This window comes from Homalodisca vitripennis, chromosome 4 (assembly GCF_021130785.1).
Source record: "Homalodisca vitripennis isolate AUS2020 chromosome 4, UT_GWSS_2.1, whole genome shotgun sequence".
Classification (NCBI taxonomy): domain Eukaryota; kingdom Metazoa; phylum Arthropoda; class Insecta; order Hemiptera; family Cicadellidae; genus Homalodisca; species Homalodisca vitripennis.
This window is the reverse complement of record NC_060210.1, coordinates 167,692,134-167,718,461: the sequence shown is the minus strand read 5'-3', so window position 1 is coordinate 167,718,461 and position 26,328 is coordinate 167,692,134. Positions and strand designations below refer to the sequence as shown.

The following is a 26,328-nucleotide window of genomic DNA, read 5'->3' as shown; positions in this document are numbered from 1 at the left end:
TTATTTATTATATTTATTTACATATATACACGAGGTTATATATTGTTTATCGGGGTAAAAGAGCTAAATCAGCTTTGAAATATAATTAATTCGAATCAAAAGTGCTCCTACAAGCACAAAACCTAACATAAGAATTATTGCGAAAAATGCATTGAATAATGTTTTCAGTAGCGTGATTAGTTTAAAAATACAATTTTATCATATACATTACCTGATTTATTTGTTTCAGTACGTCAATTTTCTCGGGAAATCAATATTCTTAGTAAGTAAAGTAAAAAAAACGTCAAAGATGGAATATCTAAATTTGTTGCCATATGATATTCGCACTCACAATTCAGTGTATACACTATTTTCCAATGTTTTAAGTACTGTTCAGTAAATAATGTTTTGTTTTATCCTTTGATGCACAAAATATCAAAGAGAAGACAAAGAGATAGGGGAGTATTAAGTAAATTTCACGTACAATATTATCATTGTTGAGTCTCGTTACAATTCGTATTTGACTGATCTGTAGAAAGTTTAATTTAAGTGTTGTTAACATTCCAATATTCCTTAAAAAGGAAAATTAACCCATTATACCCCCCTTTGTTCACCTTTAAGTCCCTACTTAAACTTAATAAGTAGGGCAAGAATAAATTATATGCCCTAAAAATCAATTTAGGTATGGGAATTTAGTTTTCCCTTTGAAATAAATTAGAGAATATACCCTTACAGTGCTTTTAGAAGAAATATATGACTAAATAGCCTATCATACATATCAACGTATGACTATTCTGCTCACAACTCTATAGTAAGTGCCCTAAGACCACTGAATGATCAAGAGTTGTACAGTGTATACACCAGTCTGCCTGGAAAGTCCAATACAATTAGAAGGTTTTCCAAGAGGATTGTCAAATAATTACTTTTAAGATTCTTAGAGTGCACACAACAACTCAATTGAATTTAATATTTTAAGCACAGTATTAATTATTTATTTTGTCATAGATTGATTTGAGAGCATGTTATATATGAAAGCCTCAAATAAGGAAGAGATTTGTCAGGTGAAAGTTATTGTTGAGTTTTTCTGGTTCAATAAAATATTTCGAACTGTACTTCCATCACTTCTCGCATAACACGATTCCCTAAAATGCGAAGAATTGGGAGTTAGATAAACGTGCTGTAACCCGGTCAGCAAGCAATGCAAAGCCGGCCTGCCGATGGCGATCACAGGAAATCTAACTTTTAAATACGTCACTGCGGACCAAGCTAGTTCTCCCTGCCAAACGATCTGACCCGCACAGGTACGCACAAGTCCTCCCCTGTATTTGCTTTGGTTGAACTTTGCTTGGTTAGTCTTGTTAACTAGCGTACAATAACTAAGTTATGCCACGTGAGTCGTTGCATAACTAAAGTACAGTGTATCCTTTGCTTCTAAAGTGTTTTATCAGGTCAGATAACTAATTTTAGTCATTAGAAAGGAATCTTCGCATTTAATATTTAATTTTAATGTATCCATTTTAAGTCACTATGTTGTGTAACGTGCGTTAGCACCAGTGTTCCTTAGTTTTGGGCTCATTTGAGCTAGATGGCATAGGACTAAATTAGATTTTTAGAAAATTATAAAAAGTATTGTTGTTAACCCTATTGTATTCCTTTACGCCTTTTTAAAAATTCTCAGAACTAAAAGAGTTTTCGTGATTCCTGACTCTTCTAAGTAGTCCTCTTGATCTTACATATTAATAACTGAAAGGCATTGCAAACCCGCATAGCAATGTATATAAATAACTCAGGAAGTTGATGATAACCGGCATCTGCACAGATGTTCTAGTCATCTTGTTTCACACTTGCGAGATCTTATCAAGAACCTTTTATTTTTACACGAATATTATTCGCCAAAGGGTCCGTTCACTACGGAATAACGATGTTAATACTGCAAAGCTAGTTTTAAATCCCAATACTTAACCATCTTTTATGGCATGCACACCATTGTCCACCTCACACAAAATATGGTGCCCTTCAGAAGTATCCACCAATTGCTCTTGATCTGCACTTGCTTTACCCTCAATAGCATAATTATTGTAACCACATTGCGGTTTGCGACAGCTTTGTTTACAACTGCAGCAATCCTCGATAAATGGAAAATAATAAGGCACTTAGCTCACAAATGTCATGAGAGTTTGTCGGTTTGAGCGTGGACAAACTAAACATTGTGTTGACCTAGGATTCGAAGAAAGCAGTGTTCTATAGGGTAGAAGAGTTTACTTATATTAGAGATGATACTGTTCAGCAATGTAACGAAAAAGAGGGACATAAAGTAAAACAGCAGGAGGGAAGGCAGACTAAGAGCATTCATTAATTTGAAGTAAGTAATGGCTACGCAGTTGTCGAGAGACACATAATAGTGACAAACGTCGTAAAGTTACATTTTTATTATCTTCGTACATTTGAATACGACTATAAAGATCTGTTATACAATAATGTTCCACATTAGAGTTGTCCCATAATTGTTTTTGAGGGGCAGACATAACTTTTATTGGCCTCAATACGCCTCATCCAAAAATATTGAATATAATTATATCTTAGTTAGCGGAAAATAGCTAAGAGAGTAACAATAATATTTATTATTTTGGAGAATTATTTTGAATTGGCTTTGTACATAATTATCCAAGAGACCAAATTTATAACATCCATTGACTACATAATAATACTGACGGCCCTCCGTTTTATGAAGCTGTATGTGAAGAAAGGATAAATACCAAAAGTTCAACAAAGGAAAAGGGTGAAATAGGAGACAGACCACAATATTACGTAGTGTGAGAGTGTATATGGGAACTTTCAGACGGAACTGGCTTTAACTTAGTGGAAAATTATAGATGTGGTATCAGAATGAAATCAGATACAGAGCAACATGTATTAATAGAGTGCGCATTGTATGAGGATGGAAGGAAATATATGTGAGAAATCCTAGTAGCAAAAGAGTGGAAGTGGAATAAAATAGGTTTTCTGCTTAGAGAAACCGAAGATGCATTCTTCATACTTACGCCTGGAAGAATGCGAAGGCAAAGGTATGAGTTCGAAAATGCTAAAATAAATGAAGACACAAAGCATGAAGAATATAAAGAACTGAGAATAATTAAAACCAAAATAAGAAGAAATTCAGTACATATTAACAATAACTGTCACTAATAAAGGAAAGGGGAGAGTTAAATGATGTACATAGGAATAAGTAAATAATTCAAAATTCAAAATTAGACTACAAAAGTAAACCCTGCAACAATCCTCAGTGTGATATATGCTAAATTATACTACCGGCTAGTTCAAAAGTAAATTTACACAGAAAAGTTATCCCATAATTGAAGAAAACAATAGATGGATAATATTTCAAAAACTATTATTTATCAAGTTCATGTACCATTTGCGCTAAAATATACAGCAACTTGTTCTAAAATCAAGCTAAGCTAACCACATGGGCTTAATCCTATAATATTATAAATGCGAAACAGAGTTTCTTTGTTACGCTTTCACGCGGAAACCATTAAACCAATTGTGCATTTATACCTGGACATTTTTAAGGTTCCTGTTTAACTTATAGGTCTATTCTTATTCAAAAATCCCTCCGAGCTACGCCCCACTGGGTTATAAAGTTGCGAAAAATCTTATCAGTCTATAAATCTGCATAATAGGTAATCTGCAATAAATATTAATTTAAAAGGTCTGTTAGATGTAATTAAATGTTCTGTTTATACATTTTTTATGACAACATAACCGTATGTGTAAGCAATTTAATCATAATTTGTTTACATTTATAGTGTGAAAGTATAGAGTCACAACACTTCTTATTTCCACCTTTTTAGCAACCGCTGTTGAGCACAAAGTAAGATATCCAGATACAAAAATTAAAAGTCTAAGTCAAAATATACTTTTTAATTGTACATTTTAGCAAATATTAAGTGTGCAATGCTTGGTCAGTTTTATAATGCAGATATAACAGACAAACTTACCATATACGTAACTTATGCTATAAATTTAAAAACTTTTAAAAATTCCATCTTAGTTGTCTTTAGACATAAGTAGCCTTCTCAGACCTGTGTACAGTATATATACATTTTCACTAACGGTAAACAAGGCAAAATCGTCCATGGAACAAAAAACACTGAGACCTGAGTAAATTATAGTGATCACAAAAATACATTATATAACAGATTTCTTTATCGTATTAACAAGGCTAACTCAACATTGGCGTTGGAAATATAATTAAGTAGAATCAAAACTACTCATACACGTGCAAAGCCTACGAAAATGCGAGTGAAGTCGCGGATAACTGATAGTATTAAAGACACACACACACACACACACACACACACACACACACACACACACACACACACACATCGTTCTTTACCACCTACTACAACTAAAATTTACATTGATTACTATCACTATTTTGTTGTTTTTAAATTTCAATATTTTATATTTTATTTACATTATTACTCGAAAAAGATGTTAATAACGCCGGAATATTGTTTTTAATAAATGTGTTACAGGTATAAACAAGTCCACAGAACTATATACCGACTAGTTTAACAAGTTGTGTTAAGGTACGCATATGTTAAGTCGTCCTGATAGCAGTCAGCAGTAAGCAGGTACTACATAGTATAGCAGCGATAACTCACGTGTAATGTTGGCTCCCCGTTGTGACCAACAGCAGCGGCTGTTTAAATTGCTAATATGTGACCAACAGGCTCGGTAATACCCTTTACGGTTACTTTGTTCTCGGAAAGGACTGTAATTAAACTGACTACAGTTGTAAACTGATTTACTCTATAGGTTCATCCGATATTCTAGTAATACCCTTTACGGTTACTTTGTTCTCGGAAAGGACTGTAATTAAACTGACTACAGTTGTAAACTGATTTACTCTATAGGTTCATCCGATATTCTAGTAATACCCTTTACGGTTACTTTGTTCTCGGAAAGGACTGTAATTAAACTGACTACAGTTGTAAACTGATTTACTCTATAGGTTCATCCGATATTCTAGTAATACCCTTTACGGTTACTTTGTTCTCGGAAAGGACTGTAATTAAACTGACTACAGTTGTAAACTGATTTACTCTATAGGTTCATCCGATATTCTAGTAATACCCTTTACGGTTACTTTGTTCTCGGAAAGGACTGTAATTAAACTGACTACAGTTGTAAACTGATTTACTCTATAGGTTCATCCGATATTCTAGTAATACCCTTTACGGTTACTTTGTTCTCGGAAAGGACTGTAATTAAACTGACTACAGTTGTAAACTGATTTACTCTATAGGTTCATCCGATATTCTAGTAATACCCTTTACGGTTACTTTGTTCTCGGAAAGGACTGTAATTAAACTGACTACAGTTGTAAACTGATTTACTCTATAGGTTCATCCGATATTCTAGTAATACCCTTTACGGTTACTTTGTTCTCGGAAAGGACTGTAATTAAACTGACTACAGTTGTAAACTGATTTACTCTATAGGTTCATCCGATATTCTAGTAAGATGTTGCAAGTTTGTAGTTACTAAGATGTAGAATCGCAATATATCGTGTCGAGATTCGCTAAATAGACGCACGTTCTTTTACAACTGTTTATATTATATATATATAATATTACATGTCAATATTACATGAAGCGACAGAAATACCTCCTGAAATACTACGCAATGTTATGGATGGCTACTGCAACCGGCTAGCTCACTGTCAAACTGCAATGGGAGAACAATTTGAACATTTATTGTAAATAAAAGGTTAGTTGGAAATTATTAATAAGTAAGTACTTTGTTCTAAGATTGTATTTTCACATAGTGAATAAAATAGCATTGCTAGTGTGTAAACTATGTTAATTCATAAACATAAAGACGACGAATTCATTTTAGTTTTATTTATTGTGTTATAAATTTATCACATAATTTGGTAATTTAAAAAAGTCAGTGGAAAACACATCGGTTAGTAGAGTGAAACGCCGCCTACCGCATCAGAATACGACGATCCAGTCAGAACCGGCAGCGCATTAATGTACTTCACAATGTTGTACATAAACAACCCGCAATTTCTGATTGGATAAACCTTTTGAGATGCGGTTTGCGGAATTCAACTCTACTAAGTGAGCTCTTATCAAATGGGGTATATCCCGACCCATGCTTTAATTTAAGATTTCCATGTTTTCCTCTGTGGGCCGTCCCTCTATGGTTGCCATGTCATGGTAATAGCAAGGAATAATAGTTCATATAGCCATATGACACTGTGCAAAGTTTATAGATGTTATCTGCTATGGTTTGTAAAATATTAAGCCGTACCCAGACCTTTTTCAAACACCTTGTTTAAACACCACAGGCTCTGTGGTGTAATGGTAGCACATTCACCCGGCAAGTGAGAGATCCGGGTTCGAGTCCCGGCGGAGCAAGTATTTTTTGCGATTCAATATTTATTGAAATTAAATTAGGCTATTGCCACTATATACAAATTTAATGAATGTAAACAGAAGTCATTTGACAGGTATTTGGTCTTTTCCGATCATATGTTAGTTTTGGTTATTGAAACACATACTCGTATGTGAAAGAAACGGCCAAATACAAAATAATTGAATCGTAAAAAGTGAGGGCTCTGTGGTGTAATGTAGCACATTCACCCGGCAAGTGAGAGATCCGGGGTTCGAGTCCCGGCGGGGCAAGTATTTTTTGCGATTCAATATTTATTGAAATTATATATACGTATATAATCTCTACTTAGAGCAGTTTTCAAAAGAAAACTACAATTTGTTATTGTACAATATTTCGTTTTAATTAACAACTTTGTCAAGTACACTTTTAAAACATACACAGAATAAAATAAACAAACAAAAGAAGAAAGATAATAAACATTCTAAAATCTAAATACAATTTTGGACATGTAAACAAGTTTGGATTAGTTGTTAATTTAACAATAAATAACATAATATAATATTATATATATATATATATATAGCCTTATTTAATTTAAGGTAGCACATTCACCCGGCAAGTGAGAGATCCGGGTTCGACTCCCGGCGGAGCAAGTACTTTTTGTGATTCAATGTTTTATTTGAAATTATATATATATATATATATATATATATATATATATATATATTTGGTGGTGCACCTTGGTCATAGCTATGTTTCCTTATTTCAGTATTTATAAATGTTTTGGACTGGCTTGGTTCCTATAATGGTAGGCAATGGATAGGTAATCATATGGTAGAGGAACTTTGAAAAAGAAGCTATACCATAATCTGTATGTAACATTCTATTATATTGTTTTTCATTACATTTTTTGCACTAATTAGAATGATATGACTAATTGGTTGCTTAAAACCATAAAAAATATGTACGCATACTACCGTAGAAAAAATTATCATTGGAAAGGTAAGATTAATTAAATATCTTAGCAAGTGTTAATGACACGAAAATTCAAGGTGATATGTATTTTAATTCAAAGCTTCGAAAACTATATTGCTATTGTTCCCATAGTCCCCTAGTGGAGTACGGTTAATTAAAAATAAAAATTAATATCTCTCTAGATATTTTTGTAAATTACAAAAATTTTGTGGAAAAAGTCACAAAAAGAAGGTGATGCAATAAATAAAATCACATAATTAAACTTCAATTTTTCATGGTCAGTAAATAAGTGTTTTATTATTTCCCTTATTACCTATTTTTGATTCTCAAAATAAAAAATAAATTGAAAATTTTATTATTTTCATTGCCTATTTTTATTGAAATATGGAATAAATATAAAATAATAATAAACTGGCTATTTCTGTCGTTTATAACAACATATTTAAAAAATAAAGTACACATATATTTGATTTAATAATAATTAATGTTTTAAAATTTAAGATTTTTTAATGAATTATTTATATTTAAGCAAAATCGAAAATATCATAATTATCACACAGTTTATATTGTATCGCAGTTGTTGCCTAGTCATATTTTATAAAATAAAAATACGCTTCTTTTTTGTTAAAGTACAATAACAAATACTATTAACCTTATATAGTAATCTTACCTTTGAAAGTGATCTGAGCAAGAAACCTATGATCAATCAATACCTGTAAACAAATAGACATAACTTACAAAAAACCCAATACTTATTAACAAAAAGGTTTATACACTAAGCCTACTTATAGCAAAATAATATAATAAATTGTATGTCCATTGTTAGCGAAGCTTATAACACCCATGGAGAGTATTGAGAACAATCGATCTACACACTTTAAATATTGCATGAAACAATTGTATTATTGGCAGGACCGAGTTATATATACACGTCCCTCCACTTAATTTGTCTGAGTACTAGCAAAGCTTATTATTCGGGAGAGTAAAATTACTCTTTTCTTCGTACACAGGATATCTAGAGAAGGAAATTAAACTGTAAGCTTGAAATTGTTACATGACTCATAGGGAAAGTGGAGTTTGAATATGATGCATTCTTCATTCTCTTCTTAGCGCAGACTGTTATGCTAAAGCGACACGTGGTCTGCCGTATTACTACATTGTTTGGGTATTGCAAGATGGATGTAGCCAAAGATCCCACAACAATATTAATATCTGAAAATGCTACTAGACTTGTTCGGTCGTTAGGATTAAAATGAAGCGTGCAAAAGAAATTTTACTTAAATGTCAGGATACACTGATTGCGGATAATATCTTTAAATATATCTGAAACCTAACTACCTCTATGCTATATATGCTTCTGTTACTATTTTAGCTGTCTATTCGGGAACACCACTACTCACCTGGCTGCAATGTGCACCCGACTGTACTCAGGCTCGCTATTGGGTTCCTGTAATGGTGAGGTAACAATCGGAGAATGTGCTGTCGCTCACTGATAGATGGAGTCATTGAACCCACATTCGCTAATTTAATACTTAATTTATACATTAATAATCATAACAAATTATTTTCATATACTGTAACAGATGTTGCAGACATGTTTAATTTTTTTAATAATCTAGCATCAATAATTATTGTTAAACAAAAAGATGTTTTACATTAGTTTAGTTTTGTGTTTTTATTATTCCGATTGAAGTCCTTTTTTATTATGATTATTAAAAAGTAGTAAAATAAGTATAATAAGTAAGTAATAAAGTAAAAAGTAAAATAAGTAAAATAAGGCGCATAAAACCCAAGCAGGAATATAAAAGCCTGGTTTTCTGTCACAATTTATTTGAAAGGAATTGTAATAAAGAATAATTAATTAATTTCGAACCAAATGATAACAGAAACCTCGATTTGGAGATAAATAAAATAGAAGCCATGTTACTCTTTGGTGTTTTTGGCCACCGTTTAATAAAGACTAAAACTTTCAATATTTGGTTTTGATCAGGCCTTAAAATCATATAATCACTTGAATTATATTTAAGTTTAAACCTTTTAAGATACAAACCCAGGATCCTCAGGTTTTCAGATTCTGTAAAATCAAAGCATTTAAAACTAATTAATTTATTGGAATCTTTAGTTCATTTAGTGGTTTAACTTGTGTTTAGTTGGAGTTTATCATACCGTTTCTCGCTTATATAAATAATAGACTAGTGGTCTTCAGAACACATTGAATGTTGTGTTATTCGTAGTCCTTAACTAATGTATGTTTCAGACTTTTTATAGATATCGAAAACTCATTGTATTACGTACAAATGTAGTATACAAAGCGTAAAAGGTCAAAAAATACAATAGTAAAAAATTATATAAGAAACTTATGTAATATGTATTGAAATTAAAAGTGAACGGATACCCTTACAATAACGTACTATTTGTTCTTTAATACGGTATATTAAAAGTAATACATGATGCAAATACGAGGGCATATGGTTTGAAAAATTATATCTCTGTTATCTATAGCAGTGTGTGTTTGAATTCTATTTCTAAGAAATAGACAGTGAATTGGATAAAAAGAAATTCTGAAAGTTAATAACACTAAATTGTTTTACAAGCACAAGGAAAATAATACTGGATTCTACAAAAAGCCGTGAGGGTGCAATAATAAAGTAATATTTTCCATCTATAGAGGAGGAGGAAATAAAGGCTCGATTTAAAAGTTGATCTACAATCCTCATCGGGATACAGACACAATTCATTAAGACAATAGACAATAGACAAAATTCCTTCATTCATAAACTTCAAGATTAAATGGTGTCCATAAATTTTACATGTACTGAAGTTAACGATGGATGTTATGTGGAAATAAGTTATCAGTTCTCCCCAGTTAAGAAATTCTTCCAATTGAGTAAGAAGGACGTTCTTGGAGCAATCTGGTTAGTTCCCTTCTGAATTGCTGTTTTTGTCTGCAGTCAAGAATTAAACCTCTAGGCTAGTATGTTCAGGAATTTGGCGCCCGTAATAAGTACCGTTGCTTCTCACATAGAGTCAATCTATGAGAGGGAAGTGAGTAAATGTTTGCTGCTCTTGTTTTGTGTGAATGTACCTCTCCTCTTCTTGGTATGATTTTGGTTGACTTGGTATGGACAGCTACTTTGCTAATATGAATAGGTCAACTGTTTGTTAGAATATTTAAGTTTGTTTAAAAGCATGCCCAGCAATAATCTATGTCCTTAAAAAAAAATCCCCCTTGACATTATGCGGATTGCTTTCTTTGCAGCACCATGATCCTGTTAGTGTTAGTTTTCGAGGAGCGGCCCAATGGCTATAACATATCTCAGGTAGCTTTCAAGACAGCGAGTAGCACAGTTACCGTCTGACGTATTAGATTCAATCACGAGAGAATTTAATATGGCATTGGTCCTATATACTACTTCATTTTACATTAGTTTTGTTACCAAAACACTGTACAATACCTGTGAAACTGCAGCTCGTTATTAAACAATGAATAAACAACAACTAACTTGTTTAGTGTACAGAAATGTCAAATATCCCTAGTAAATATAATCTAAATTAGTATTAGAAGAATTGTTAGATCTATTGATATGCTGGTTATTAATAACTACGTTATAAATGAATACTAGACTGGAGAGAAATTAAACCTATTTCTGCCGGTGAAGTATTAATTGAAAATCTTATCTATGATGGGCGACTGTAATCTTGTTTGATTTGAATTGAGTATCGAATAATAGCTGATTTAAAAACTAATATTTATTTTTAATCCTCTAACCCGTCAATAATCTATTTTTTTGAACTTACTTTCGTCATTTTAGTTTATTACAAGTGGATTATTCTTTATACAATTTTGTTTGGACAAGGGATTTAGAATTAAATCATTTGAATTACGTTTAAATTTTGAACTATCCAAAAGTATTAACAAAACTTAGAATAGTTTTAAATTCACAATAATAATTTCATTACAAAAACAAAATGTATTATAATGTATAAAAATATCTAAATGTATAAAAAATAACACTGAAAATAGTAAGAGTTAATTTAAAAAAATTGAGATAGAAGGAAGAAAATGATTATGGATTATTTATCGATTAAATTATTTACCTGCAGTAGTGATGTTAAAATTACCCGAATTTAAATCAAGGAAATATTCCCTAATTTATGTACCCTCCAGATCAAAACTGTAACAATAAAAAATAAATTCAGTAATTATACTGGTTAAATCATACTCAAAACACTGTGATATGTTTTAGAAATAAAATTCCTGGTGTTTTATAATTCAAAAGCCAAATCGCTCAATAAAAATAGGTCCATTGTGGTAATTGGTCTATAAATAAAAACACGAACTCTTATATGTATAAAATGTGATATTATTGACAGAATTAAAAACATCATAAAATAACTGAATTCAAAATGGTTATCGAAATAAATAACAAAGTATAATAATAATATAAAAACAAAATGTACCATGTTTAATCCGAGGCACTATTTGGAAGAATATTCTTTAGCGGATACATAAAATTCTAAATTTTAGAAATAACAGACTTTATTTGACTTAAATAGTGAAAATTACATGTCATATACGACGACCATTCTTTTTGTCTCCAAAGGAAGCTATTTCACCGACAAGGAGTTACTCCCTATGTACTATTTGCTATTAGGTATATATATAGTAGGATTAGATTTTGTTATTATAATAATGATAATACTAATGATCACAAATTTAAAGATTACCTTTAAACGAGCGCTCAAGAGCCTGAGCTTAAATTTGGGTATCTACTATTTTCAAGAATGTTTTGTTTTTCGCCACAAATTGGCGGGGTGGTCGCAGCGACCATTTTTCTAATCTAGAACGCCGGAAAATAATACCTAACATAGTGCAATACTCAAGATAGTGCGTAAATCCAAGCTCAGATCACATGAGTTGTTATTAATTATTTGTTTTTACCTACGTATTTAGCCTATAACAAATAGTAGTGAGGATAGAATGGCCTCTTGTCTACATCACCGACGTCGTTTCCTTTTATAAGCTTCCAGGCAGAAAAAAAGAACCGATCATCATAATGACTTGTAATTTTTATATTTATTCAAATAAAGTGTTATTTTCTAATGTAGTATTTTAGGTCCCCGGTAAAAAATATTCTAAAATAGTGGTGTCAGGATAATACCAAAGTACAAATTAAACTACTAAAGGCAAAAGCTTACACAACGTATTTAATACTCAATTCAGTTTGTTTTTAAGTCCCCTATTCACGGTCAATCTCAATGTCCATAAAATCTTCTTTATCCTTCTCCTCGTCTACAATTGCAAATAATAAAAGTCATCGTTTTTTAAATCGCAATACCAGACAAATGCACCAGCAAACATAAATTCTGTTTTCAAACCTCTTGACAGCGTGAACAAAGACTTCAGAGCTGTTGGCTATAGCAACTTTGATGCTTACCATCATATACTGTATATTCTCGTTTTAGTTTTTATTTGACACACTAAACATTTAAGGCCTCCGAACAGATAGGATCTGCAATCAGGTCTGGAGATTTAGCAGATCTTACATTTTTATACATATTCATTTTTGAGAAAATATGTTTATAACATCGATAAAATGTGCAGTTAGCATCAGCCACATTATTTGCCTTGTTGCCGGAGTAATATCGGTCAAAAAGTAAGAAAGTTAAAGAAAAATATATTATAATACCGTTCTCAATTCAATGTCTGCAATGTCCAGAGTTTTATACTGAGAAATATACCTCATATTGTGCCGATTTACTTCACCATTGTTTCTAAAGAAAGCCACATCACACCACAAAGCAGTCAAGAATTTCCAGATTTATAATCTCTTGCCTAATTACAAACAGTAACGAAGAAAATAGTAAAAATAATATAAGTTTTATTGATGATGAAATTTATCTTATCTTCATTTAACTTTTAAACTGTTAAATGATAATTTTAAAAAACATGCAAGTAACTAAGAAGCTTACAGATATAATAGCAGATTATAGATTTTATAAACTTCCAGTAAAAAGAGAACGACCGACGTGCTGCGCGGGTCTGGGAAGAGAAGAAAGGAGTAACATACCGTACTGTAGTATTAAATTATAACCTTACGAGGGGAGCTTTTACTGAATAAAGCAGATGGTAGGTAGAGATCACTAAGAAAGGATTATAATCCGGTATATTGCATCCTTTTCCTCCTTCATAAGTCTTTGTTAAGTTCCCTTTACAAGATTAAACAAATCTAAAATTAGTTATATTTTAGTGTTAACCTTTCCTCTACATAGAAGCAGATTTAAATATTAATTTAAAACATGATGAGATTAATTTATATTCTTATCCACTACAATTTTCGCCGTTACATGTTCAGTATACATTTTCTTGGTGATTTATTGAGAAGATGTATTGTAATCGGGTGTTTGTTGGATAAATTGTTTTAAAGTCTTGGAACCTTTTTGGTCACATAATTAAACAACTTTTCAGCATTACAAATAATACTATGTGTACTTGGGCATCTTGAAATCTGGCCCACAGAAAAATTAAATGAAGAAAAGTTAACAAGAAGGATATAAGTATGAACAGAATGGTTATAAAAGATGATTTTTGTTAATACTTAGAAGTTTAATTTGGTAATAAGATTTAAATATAAATCACGTAATTTTCCTAAATGAAATTTCATTTAATAATCTTATTTTCTTATGTTATGAAGTCAGGAAAATATGCCATTCCTTGTACATAATGTACATTCAAAACTGTATAATATCCTTATAGTTACAGTTTTCGGGTATTTTTAGAAAGAATTGTTAAATTCTCAATTTAAAGGTCTATAATTCTTAATTGAATGATAAATAAATTCTATTTTCCCTTCTTTGGAAAATAAATAAAATAAAATAATATAAATTTATATCATATATTATTCATAATATATTACATTATTATGAAGTCACAATCTGCGTATAATATAAAGAATTTTCCGCTGTACTTACCTCACCGACTAAATATTTTACTGCATTTACTGATTATTGAAGGTATTTAATTACTTTTTATTACATACGACTGCGGAAACGAATTATTGCAACCACGCTATATGGGAGTTGCCATCGTTTTAACCCTACTTTTAGTTTAGGTTGGTTTTATTTGTTTTTCATTCATTTCAATTGCCTTTATCGCGTTATCATTATAATAATATAATCGCGTTGGTTTTGGAGTGTGGGTCACTCTCCACACGGGGCAGTGGTCTACAGGTATAAGCTGTGTGAATTGCGTGACAGGCTGAACAAAGAACAAAGACTTCACTTTTTGAGCACATTTGATTACAAATTAAATCCTTAGACATAAACCAAAGAATGTGTTTTCCCAAATATGGAAGAAATCAAGTTTTGTAAAGAAAATTTATGTAATAACCCTTAAGAAACACTGCTGTTGAAAATATTTTCGTCCTGAAACTGTGTTCCTTGTTTCCAGTATTATTAGCAATATTTTAAAGTTCATGAGTTCATAACATATATTGATCTTTTAATGACGATGTTTAACATACGGTTAGCACATAAAATTTCCATCTTCCAATAATATAAGTCCTACACCAATCACTTAATTCACTTCTATCCCATAGGAACAGGAACATGAGAAATCTATACCGGGTACAGAAATATCAGAGATTTGCTCAGATCTTGGAAGCCCTATGAACATCAATAACTGAAAATATCAAGACATTGTAGATAAGGTATAGGTCTACAATGTCTATAGGTCTAGTTTTACTGTGAAAGATGACTAATGAAATGAGTGGGGTTCACGCCATCTTCTCATAGTTGATCAAAATTGTGCGCACGTTTCGAACATTTAATCACCTAGTAATACATTCTAGAAGCTCTGTTCTTAATGTAATTAGTTATAAATTTAAACAAACACTCCATTAAAAAAGTATGTTATTGGAGTGTTTGTTTCAAATTTGTCACCTAGCAATGTTTCGTAAAATACTATTCAATAATAAGTCTCAAAAAATGTATTAATTTGGGGCTGTGCCTCTTTGTTTGATATCTATTCATTGATGACTAAGAAATAAGCAATAAAATATCCATGCCAATTAGGTTTAATAAGTCAGACCAACCTAATAAGTCATCATCACCTATAGAAACCCTAGAAGACTATGTCTGCTCCCTCTTTTGTCATATTTCATTGAAATCGACCCTTTGGTTTCAAGCCATAGAATATCCAAGCAATATTTGGATACGTATTCATAGAATAATAAAAGAACCAGACCAGTCACATTATTCATTGTTTCCATTCTAGGACTTCACCTCTATGATTGTATTTCTTTGAAACCCCGCTTTGTTATTACAATCAACTCAAAGTATCGCTATGTTATAACCGAGTCATATGTCGTACAACATAACATAAATAAGGGCCCTTACATGGGTCAAATTGAATGTCCTTGGATTAAATAACGTAATTTCAGGACTCACAAGAAAATACGTTGTACCAAATTAGGAGGAAACTGGACATAAAATACGTTTATTAAAATGTTTACAAGCAGACAGATATATTGAGAAGTATTTGTTTGCTTAACGAGTAGCTTCATACGGTTAATTAATTATATTACATAACTTAATTATTTGTATTAGTAAAACCCCTTTCCGATTTTTACTACGCCTCCACAAATATGATAATTTATCATTGATTGTAATCATGATTTAAAATTTTTAAAACTTTATTTAATGAGCTAAACAATATAAAACTCTTGATTTGGCATTTAGTACAATAGAGTATACGTTGGCAATAACACGTTGAAAGTCTACAAAGTAAAGTAAACGTATCTTATTTTACCAGGCAAAGTTAGGGCTAAGAAGCCCTCTATGACACAACCTGGGGACCAACGTTTTAAGGTGACTGCCGAATCACCACCAATGGCCGGGCAGGCGGGGCTGCTTTCAGGAAAGGATCGCTTAGTGGTCACCAATCCAAGCAGCAGCCACGCTCGACGTTGCTTGATCTGGTTATCTTGCGATAACCGTTGTGCCCGCTACACTGAGCCATTGACAAAGTCTTACTCAAATTTCAAATAATAGTCTTAAAAACTTTCTGTTGTATTAAACATGTTATGTACCTCATATGCCTGTAACTTAAGATTTACAGTAATATTTAGCAAATTTAAAATGTCTTTAATAGACATAGTATTACTCTCAGAAAAAAAAACTATAACTGATACTGTACTATATATGACTGTACTTTAAATCACACACATAGGTGGTATGACTGATCCTATAAGATTGTTGCCCGCATCTCTTCAATGCTAATGGCCTGTCACTGTTGGAAAGGTAAACATAAGACAACAAGTGGTTGCCTCTCCCACTCCATCGACCACTCCGCCACGTCGAGACAGTCTCCACTCATTTTGATATCGTTCCATACACGTCTCCCAGCAGTTGATATAAACAAGAATATATATATATATATATATATATATATATATATAAATTTATTATATATATATATAAACATATATATATATTTATTAACATATGTATATAAACATATATATATATATATATTAACATATGTATATAAATATATATATATATATATTTATTAACATATGTATATATATATATATATATATATACTAGGCAAATCAAATATAAACGGTAATTTTCAAAATTATATTTATTGAATAATATTATACAGAAACTATACCTTCAACATTTTTCAATGTAGTCTCCTGCATTATCTACACACTTTTGCCACCGATTTGGAAGCTTGAATATTCCCTGTTCATAAAAAGGTTGAGGGCGAGTTGTTAACCAATCACGCACTTGTTTTCGACGTCTTCAATGTTTTCAAATCTTTTTCCTCCAAGTGATTCTTTCAGGGGCGCAAACAAAAAATAGTCACAAGGGGACAGGTCTGGACTGTAAGGAGGGTGTTTAAGAGTTTCCCAGCCCATTTCTTCCAATTTATCCCTTGTCAACAATGCGGTGTGAGGCCTTGCGTTGTCATGGAGAAGGATGACATCTCTAATGGGCACACCTCGTCTTTTGTTCCGGTAACTGGTTTTTGCTGACTGTAGCACCCGGCAGTAGTAAGCCGCATTCACTGTTCGTTGATCGTGAAGAAAATCAATGAGTAGAACTCCCCTTGAGTCAACAGAAATTGTTGCAAGAACTTTTCCGGCTGAGAGACGAGTTTTGGCTTTCACTGGGCAGCCTTCATGCTTCCTTCGCCACTCCTTACTTGCCATTTTCGATTCGGGAGTGTAATGGTGGACCCACGTCTCATCACATGTGACGATGCGCCTCAAAAAATCTTCACCTTCTTCTTGAAATCGTTGCAGAAGTCTCCCAGCAATCTCCGACCTGACCTGTTTTTGATTTCCGGTCAACAACCTCGGAACCCAGCGAGCACTAGTTTTTCTGAAGCCAAGGTGGTCTGTGATTGCAGACTGAACACTCCCGTAGCTGATACCAATTTCCGACGAGAATTCTTGAACAGTTAACCGGCGATCACCTTCAATAAGCTGTCGAACCGCACTAATGTTGTCATCTGTAAGACTTGACCTTTGGCGTCGACCGTGACTTTCGTTTTCAACACGTTCTCGGCCATCCGTAAATTCTCTGGCCCACGTATATACTCGATTTTGGGACAGAGTAGTGTCCCCAAACTGTGCCTGCAAACGAGTAAAAATTTCCGAAGGCTTAACACCTTCATTTGTTAAAAATTTTATGACGATGCGTTGCGCAACAGATGGATGTACCTCTCTCTCTCGGTCATGGCTGTACTGAAGGCAGAACACAACACTAGTGTGAAGCAAGCAGTTCTCCCCACTCCTATAAGCAAAACGACAATCGCCCACAGCCGCATCACGTCCGAATGTGTTTGGTACAGTCAACAGCAAAATTACCGTTTATATTTGATTTGCCCTCGTATATATATATTCCATATATACATGGAATAATATAAATAAACTTAAATGTAACAAAAAAATTTAAATGATCAATCCAAATATAAAATTTTTATTAACACACACACACACACACACACACACACACACACACACACACACACACACACACACACACACACACACACACACACACACACACACATATAGAAATTATAGAATTTATTGCTATTGTTGTTGAGTGGTACTCCTTCAAATTGCCATTAATAATATTTCTTCAGGCAAATAAAAATTTGAAATATAAGTGGAACAATAAATATGAATTATTCAACGTATTCATAACAAATTGTCAAGTACTGTAACATAACTATGGTGGAAAGGGTTGATTCAATGTGAATGTTAAGTTTTAGCTCCAGTTCATCTTCTTCTTAGTGCAGCGTCTGAAATCCGACGCCGTTACAAACTTTACTCCCGGAATTTTAAGCTTCTTTGTTGCTGACTTTTTCTGTTTAGATGAACTCTCCAGATTCCAGAACATTTTAAGAAATATTGTATTTTTAAGTTGATTGTGTATTATGGTGGAATTTTATATACAACTTTTAATTCTTAGCTGTGAGTTTCTGGTACGATTCAGTTTCCTGTTTTACCACTATTGTAATTTCGTGTGTTAAGTTACCCATTTACCTAATAGACCTCGATAATTCCTTATACTGTACACAGGAAGGTTAAGCTGAGATCGCGCATGTTTGTCTATAGTCTGTGAGAACGAAAAATTCCTTACACATCTATTTATGATATTATAACATTATTGTTCTGAGGGATGACATTAAACAGCTAAGAGCTTTGTAAGAGAGTATCGAAATTATACAATGCTCATGATTTTTATTTAGCTTATAGAATGCTTAAAGTAACACTAATAATATTTCAATTACTGTTGAATGAATCAATCGTACAGTTTTTCATTCTGTACAATCCACCAACAATTAGGAATATAGAATATTTTGTTATGTAAAAATGTTAAATAAATTTATAGCATTTTGATACCTGAGATTGCCTAATAAGGACATATTAGTAAAAAAACCTATTCAAAAGGTATGAATAAATAAATAAGTAGTTGAGTATTACTGTTGAGTATTTTTTAGTATTCAGAAATAAAATATCATCACAAACGATATCGTTATAAATAATACAATGGAATTTTATTAGTCTCTACACATCCATGCCTACTGTTTTGATTTCTGTTAATATTTTAAATTTTTTATCAGGTGAAAGATTCTAATGTATTTTTAATTTTTACTTTCAATAAGTTTTCTACATATTTATTGAACTGTTGACTGTTACACACTTTCCAAATATAATTATTGTAATTGCCTTTGTTTATAATACTCTGTAAATCTGGTATTTTCAAAGCATTATAAAACCATGTGCGCTCACAAACCACCCAAGGGACCTAAAGGCCCTACACTTGACACTGGACCTGGAACAGCATCACGCACTCGCAGATATTAGCTATATAGTAATAATAATATGAGACTATGAGCGCTCACAAAACACCCAAGGGGATATAAAGGCCCTAGGGAGTTCACAGCTCACGGCCCCGGTCAACATTAATCTGTTAATGGAGCGGTCCGCACTACACTTGACACTGGACCTGGAACAGCATCACGTACTCACAGATATTAGCTTTATAGTAATAATAATATGAGACTATGAGCGCTCACAAAACACCCAAGGGGATATAAAGGCCCTGGGGAGTTCACAGCTCACGGCCCCGGTCAACATTAATCTGTTAATGGAGCGGTCCGCACTACACTTGACACTGGACCTGGAACAGCATCACGCACTCACAGATATTAGCTATATAGTAATAATAATATGAGACTATGAGCGCTCACAAAACACCCAAGGGGATATAAAGGCCCTAGGGAGTTCACAGCTCACGGCCCCGGTCAACATTAATCTGTTAATGGAGCGGTCCGCACTACACTTGACACTGGACCTGGAACAGCATCACGCACTCACAGATATTAGCTATATAGTAATAATAATATGAGACTATGAGCGCTCACAAAACACCCAAGGGGATATAAAGGCCCTAGGCTGTTCACAGCTCACGGCCCCGGTCAACATTAATCTGTTAATGGAGCGGTCCGCACTACACTTGACACTGGACCTGGAACAGCATCACGCACTCACAGATATTAGCTATATAGTAATAATAATATGAGACTATGAGCGCTCACAAAGTACCCAAGGGGATATAAAGGCCCTGGGGAGTTCACAGCTCACGGCCCCGGTCAACATTAATCTGTTAATGGAGCGGTCCGCACTACACTTGACACTGGACCTGGAACAGCATCACGCACTCACAGATATTGGCTATATAGTAATAATGTTATTATTTTAAATTTAAGTCTTAATTCTTTCTTTGTACCAAACTTAAAGGAAGTGTTTTGATTTTTTTTGCTTTTTAGGTTTTTAGAGTCAACAGGTAGGTTTTAGTAAATGATGAATGTTTTTATATCATGAATGTTTCAAAATTGAACTCCAATTTTATATTTCGAATGTTTTTAATCTTTAACTTTACAAAGATGTAACACTCATTTCCGACAATCTGAATCTACCCTTTTATGCAGGTGTAAAAAACTTTGAGGAATAAGGTTAAACGTATGCACAAATTATAAACTAGATGACATGTGTTGTTGAGCTGGCCAAAAGTCATGCCTAAAACATGGATAAGTTGTACGTCAAAATGCTCAAGCGTATAACCGAGGGTCCAAAGTAATTGAAGGGAGTACCGGCCATGTTAATGTACAGAACAACATATCCGCATCGCCTAGATAATGTGAAAAACCGATAAAAAATTCATTGGTTTTATTTTGTCAACTATCATTATTAATACTTTGTCTGTATTACTAAAGTAAATTTTGAAATAAATTATCTATAAATATTTAAAGGATTAATACAGGAAGTTATTGATTTATTGAACCTCACCAAACAGTCGAAAGTAAAATGATATTCTGTTAACGAATATAAATTGTAAAATAATTATTTCCTACATTAAATTTTTATACAAGCTTCGTACTAAACTTGTGTTCAAGTTTTATTTTTCTTGCCCAATTAAAAATTTGTAATATCTTTGATAGAAATACTTCCACAAACTGTAAAAATGTAATCACTTCAATAGATTGTCATTATACATACAGCAATAGAATTCATTGCATTATAACCACTCCTTGGACTACTATCTCTGCAGGGAGTATCCAAAATTTAAAAATAAGAAATGAATGACCAGGTTTGGATATATGCCGTGTACGCAATTAATTACCGTTAACAGCTCTGCCAACTCCTTTGTGTATTAGGTATTTGGTTGCACATTCTAGTATTAGAATTGGTTTATAGATGTTGGCTAGACTTCTATATAAACGTTAATTGTTATTAAGATATTTCTAATGTTTTAATGGTCAATTATTTCGTCTGTGTAATATTTATCTTAAACATCTGGCATCGGAAAACAGCTAACTTCATCTTATCCACAGAATTATATAATAACACAAACCTACCAATACAAATTGTATTTAGACAACAAATAAATTACTGTTCATATGTTATTAAATTATATATTAGTATACATTGGATAATTTCTTGCACAATAGTAAAACAATATACGTCTACAAAATACTCTACATCATATTTTATTTAAAACAATTAAAAGTACTACTATTGTATATAATATATACGAATTCTATAAAAATAGCTTCATATAAACTAAATAAGACTACACGCTTACAAAAGCACACACTTGCAAAATATAAATAGTGTATTAACAACATACCCCTTAAGGAAAATACCCCTAGGAAATATTTAAAGAATTTAAATGGTCCTAGACCAATGTTGTGGGTTGTGAATATATATATATATATATATATATATATATATATATATATATACAATATATATATATATATATATATATATATATATATATATATATATATATATATATATATATATATTCGATTTATAGGAAAATTGTGTAACATAATAATTTTTCGTTACACCAGAAACTATTTAAATGATTCGTTCTTCAGGTTTCGAACGAACCATTAATTTTGTTTTACGAAACGTCCAACTTCAATTTGATTAATACATTATTCATAGTTTCTTCTTCCATAAATTCAGTTGTCTTTACCTGTCAATGAGGATACTGTATTTCAATTCAAAATGTGAGTAATGGGATGGTAACGCTACGTTTTAGACGATATCAATATGAAACTTCATTACGTGTTAACTGCACATCCTTTCCTGTGTGATACTGTTTACGATATTACTTCAATACTAGCAATATTAATTAATAACTCAATAAATTATTATATCATACATAACAATACCAAATGAGTACAATACCCAGTTTTTAAAACTGTCGAGTTCTTTTTGAAAAAAAAATCTAAACTAGCAATTTTTAAGATATATGGGGTATGACTAAGTATGGGGTGAAGTTCTTCAAAATAGGAACTATCAATGTATAACCTAAAACTGTTATTACACTTCTCCTAATTAATGTTGAAAAACTATATTACAGATTCAAAGCATTCATTGCTACATCATTGTTACATAATTCGTCATTCTAGACAAGGTTTGGTACTCAAGATGGCTTTGGATCAAGAATTCGTAACCCCTACCATATATAAATATTTACTTGAAAAATATGAAAATCATCAGGCAAAACCCAACTTACCCAAGCTTTAGTATGAGTACCGCCATGAAGAATATTATGTTGATTAATATTCTTTAAGAAGCATATAATATTTAAAAGGTTTCAATTTTGTTTCAATTATGGTTATTAATATAAATGTATATATTAAAAATAACGTTTTACTATATCAACTATCATTAAAAACTAGAAACATCACTAGTTATGTTAAAGGTTCTGCACGATTTATTTTATTGACCCCACTGCCCCCACTCCTTAAAAGTAAAGAATTTTTGGTCTTACTTACAAAGAGCCACTATTCTGAAAGCCATCAATCCAAACTTGGATTTAAAGTAATTTCGTTCAACATTGTCAAAGATTTAAACGTCAGCGTACTTTCACGATCTGACAACAGCACAAGTTTAGTTCAAACGCTAAACTGCAGCTGTTGGCAATCCTGAATTAATGGTATAGCGTGATTCCTCTTTAATTGTACAATTTGTCTGAACTCACATGGTTCGTAAGAGTTAAAAATTCTCTTAAACTGAGTTATGGATAGTAAAGTTGTTTTATTCAATATTTGCCAATAATAAATAAAACAGAACATTAAGTGACGAGTCGATTATGTAACTTATGAGATTTGGGCATGTTAATTTAATGAGGTTTCTATGCTCTTTATATATGAAAAAATACGAGTAAAGCAAATTTCCGATTGTACATAAAAACTGTTTGGCGAGAGCAAGTAATGTAATTGGAGTGGAGTGGAGTAGCTCAGACCAGATCAGGTGCAGTGATCCAAGTCGGTCAGAGCGGAACAGGACAAACTGAGAGACTTGTTGTATTATTTTGGAATACCACAATGAGTTATTTCTATTCACTCATGTTATTATTTGAATTATTGATTAAGGATGAACGAAATTGAAACAAATCGATTTTGATATGTTGTAAAATTTATTTGATTACGATTTTGGTTAATAAATATGATAACCCATTATGACAACTTTCCTGTAAATTTCTTGAAAATAAAATGTTGGTAGAGGGAAATTATATTTAATATTGGTGTTTTATTATTATATAGTTATGTAGCATGTTACATTTTGTTGAACATGAAAAAAGAGCAGAGCGCAAAGACACGCTGTAACAGCAATAAAATGTGGTTTAATTCAGAACTGAGTTAAACTAAGAGATAGAAAATGAGCTAAGGAAACTTCTCACTTTACATAATTCTATAAGGACATTTGAGCTGGGTTCATTTTTTTTAACCTTGGACATTTTTATAGTGGTTTCACAGTTTTATACTACACTGGTTTATTTGTTATTTGACTTTAAACATTTTCAACATGCGCCATATTGTTTTATATTAAAGCTAATCACACCATTGTTTTGTTTAGTTTCTTCTTATTTATTACTACCTATGTGCGAAGTTTGGTGTCATTAGCTTTACTAGTTCCACAGATCTATTTTTTTTTTTTATCAAAATTGAGGCTATCGGCTCAGTGACACATTTCTCGGCCAATATTTATGGGACAATTTGTTTTGGAATAATGAGTACCGGTACTATCAGCCACAGCAGTTTGTGAACACCCTGCATTTTGTCATTAATACAATATTGAATGTCAAACACTGTCACGCTCTAATTAATCGTAGAATAATGGTAGACGTCTAATTTTAAAGTCATATTTAATATGCATCCAAACAGATTTAGATTTTTCGATATTTCAATTAAAAAAAAAGAAATTGAAATATCGAAAAATCTAAATCTGTTTTGATGCATATTAAATATTTCAGAAAGTTGTACTCTTTATGAGAATATTAAAACATGTTTGGAAGGTCCAATTTAAGACATGGTGTACTCCTTGCTTGGTAACGAACATGTACATTATAGTTAAGGAATAAATTGTGAAGAGAAAGCTATCCAAGAAAATGTTTTGGTGGGAATTCGCAACCAAATTATGGTTACTAAAATACATAAATTACATGACTTAAACACATACTTCTAAATATCTTTTGCACGACGAGTACAACACAAATTTGGATAATATCTACCATGAGATTGGGATAATATTTTAGATTTTGCATGAATTTTACATGAATACCTAGTTTTTTAAGGTCCTATCAGTTACTTTAACCTCTTTAAAGCACCACCGATATCGGATATTCCATTATATACGTGAATATGAAGACCACGCATTTAGATTCCACAAACCTTTTCACACATCTAAAATTAAATATTTTACTTTTTCAGGAAGACAATTGAATTGAACTATTACAATTCACACAAACAATAGGCTATAAATAAATAAATCGATAAAATGTCTTCCTACGCACTGAATATTATTTTTGAAACACCGTATGCTTTGAAACATTGTAAAGCTTACATAATTGTTAAGAATAAACCTCTAAAAATATGGAGGTTTTGAAATTTATATGGGCTCATTATATAAATAAAATTTTCTATATATGTTTATTATTTTAGATATTTTAGGTTGCTATTAACATGTATTGTAAAATGATGTAGAAGTGAAATAATGTTTCGCAAGTTAATAGTCGTATACACTGCTGCCATACTGAGAAACTTTTAATTGGTCGTCCTTAGAGAAAGTACTAAGTACCAGATTTGCTTGAAATAAATTAGAAACTGTGTTTGTAAATGTATTTAATTATATTGCTCTTATGTTATTTTGAGTATATTTAACGTGTTCTAAAAACTCTTCTCATTTTCAATTTCAAAACCTTAAAAGGTGTTTTTGCAAATCTATTAAAAAATGTATGTATTTATAAGTATTTAAAGACACAAGATATTTAAATTTCTGTTCTTAAATATATAATATTTTAAATATAACTAAATATAAAAGTATTACATAAATTTTATTCTATGAGATACATTTTATAGAATAAAAATAAAAAAGAAGCGAACACGTACTCGCTCTGACTGGACTCAAACCGGGGCGAGAATGCTAGCTAGCCACATAACAGAGCCCTTACTTTCCGAAAGTTTTCCTGAAAGTTCCAGTATCTTTTTTAGTAGAGGTTATCATTGCAATGGAAAATGTGAAATCAGTTTTACATAACGCAGTTTTAAAACACATTCAAGTATGTACTGTACTTTAAATACTGAAGGTGGTTTCATTAAATAATACAACAGCGTATTCTAATATGATTATACCAGATGTAACGTATTGACATTCCGTTTCTTTGAGGCTAGAAAACCAGAAGATCAAACAGAAAGCTCAAATGGGCATTTTAAATATATGTAGTCACTTTCCGAATTTCTACAATTCTATTTCCTCAATGTCTTAGACCCTGATATTTCTCTCTCGATCAAACAATTTTGAGGGCTGATCCTAATTGCTTACGAACAGCAAATAACTACACAAATGTCTTCTT

At 31.9% G+C, this 26,328-nt stretch overlaps 1 protein-coding gene across 1 annotated transcript; it reads right to left on the bottom strand.

The window, feature by feature from the left end:
- Window positions 1–17,147: 17,147 nt before the first annotated feature.
- LOC124361283 (histone-lysine N-methyltransferase SETMAR-like) lies at window positions 17,148–23,012 on the bottom strand. The gene is made up of 3 exons (XM_046815331.1): window positions 22,987–23,012; window positions 20,499–20,595; window positions 17,148–18,014 (listed from the first exon to the last, which is right to left on the bottom strand). The coding sequence occupies exons 1-3, from the start codon at window positions 23,010–23,012 to the stop codon at window positions 17,148–17,150; spliced, it is 990 nt and encodes a 329-aa protein (XP_046671287.1).
- Window positions 23,013–26,328: the final 3,316 nt, after the last annotated feature.

Coding starts and splice junctions, on each gene's coding strand:
- LOC124361283 (XM_046815331.1), bottom strand. CDS start 23,012: ATGGCGGTACTCATACTAAAGCTTGG. Junction 20,596..22,986: donor GTACTCATACTAAAGCTTGG/GTAAGTTGGGTT, acceptor ATGCTGTTCCAG/GTCCAGTGTCAAGTGTAGTG. Junction 18,015..20,498: donor GGGCCTTTATATCCCCTTGG/GTACTTTGTGAG, acceptor ACTCGTTTGCAG/GCACAGTTTGGGGACACTAC.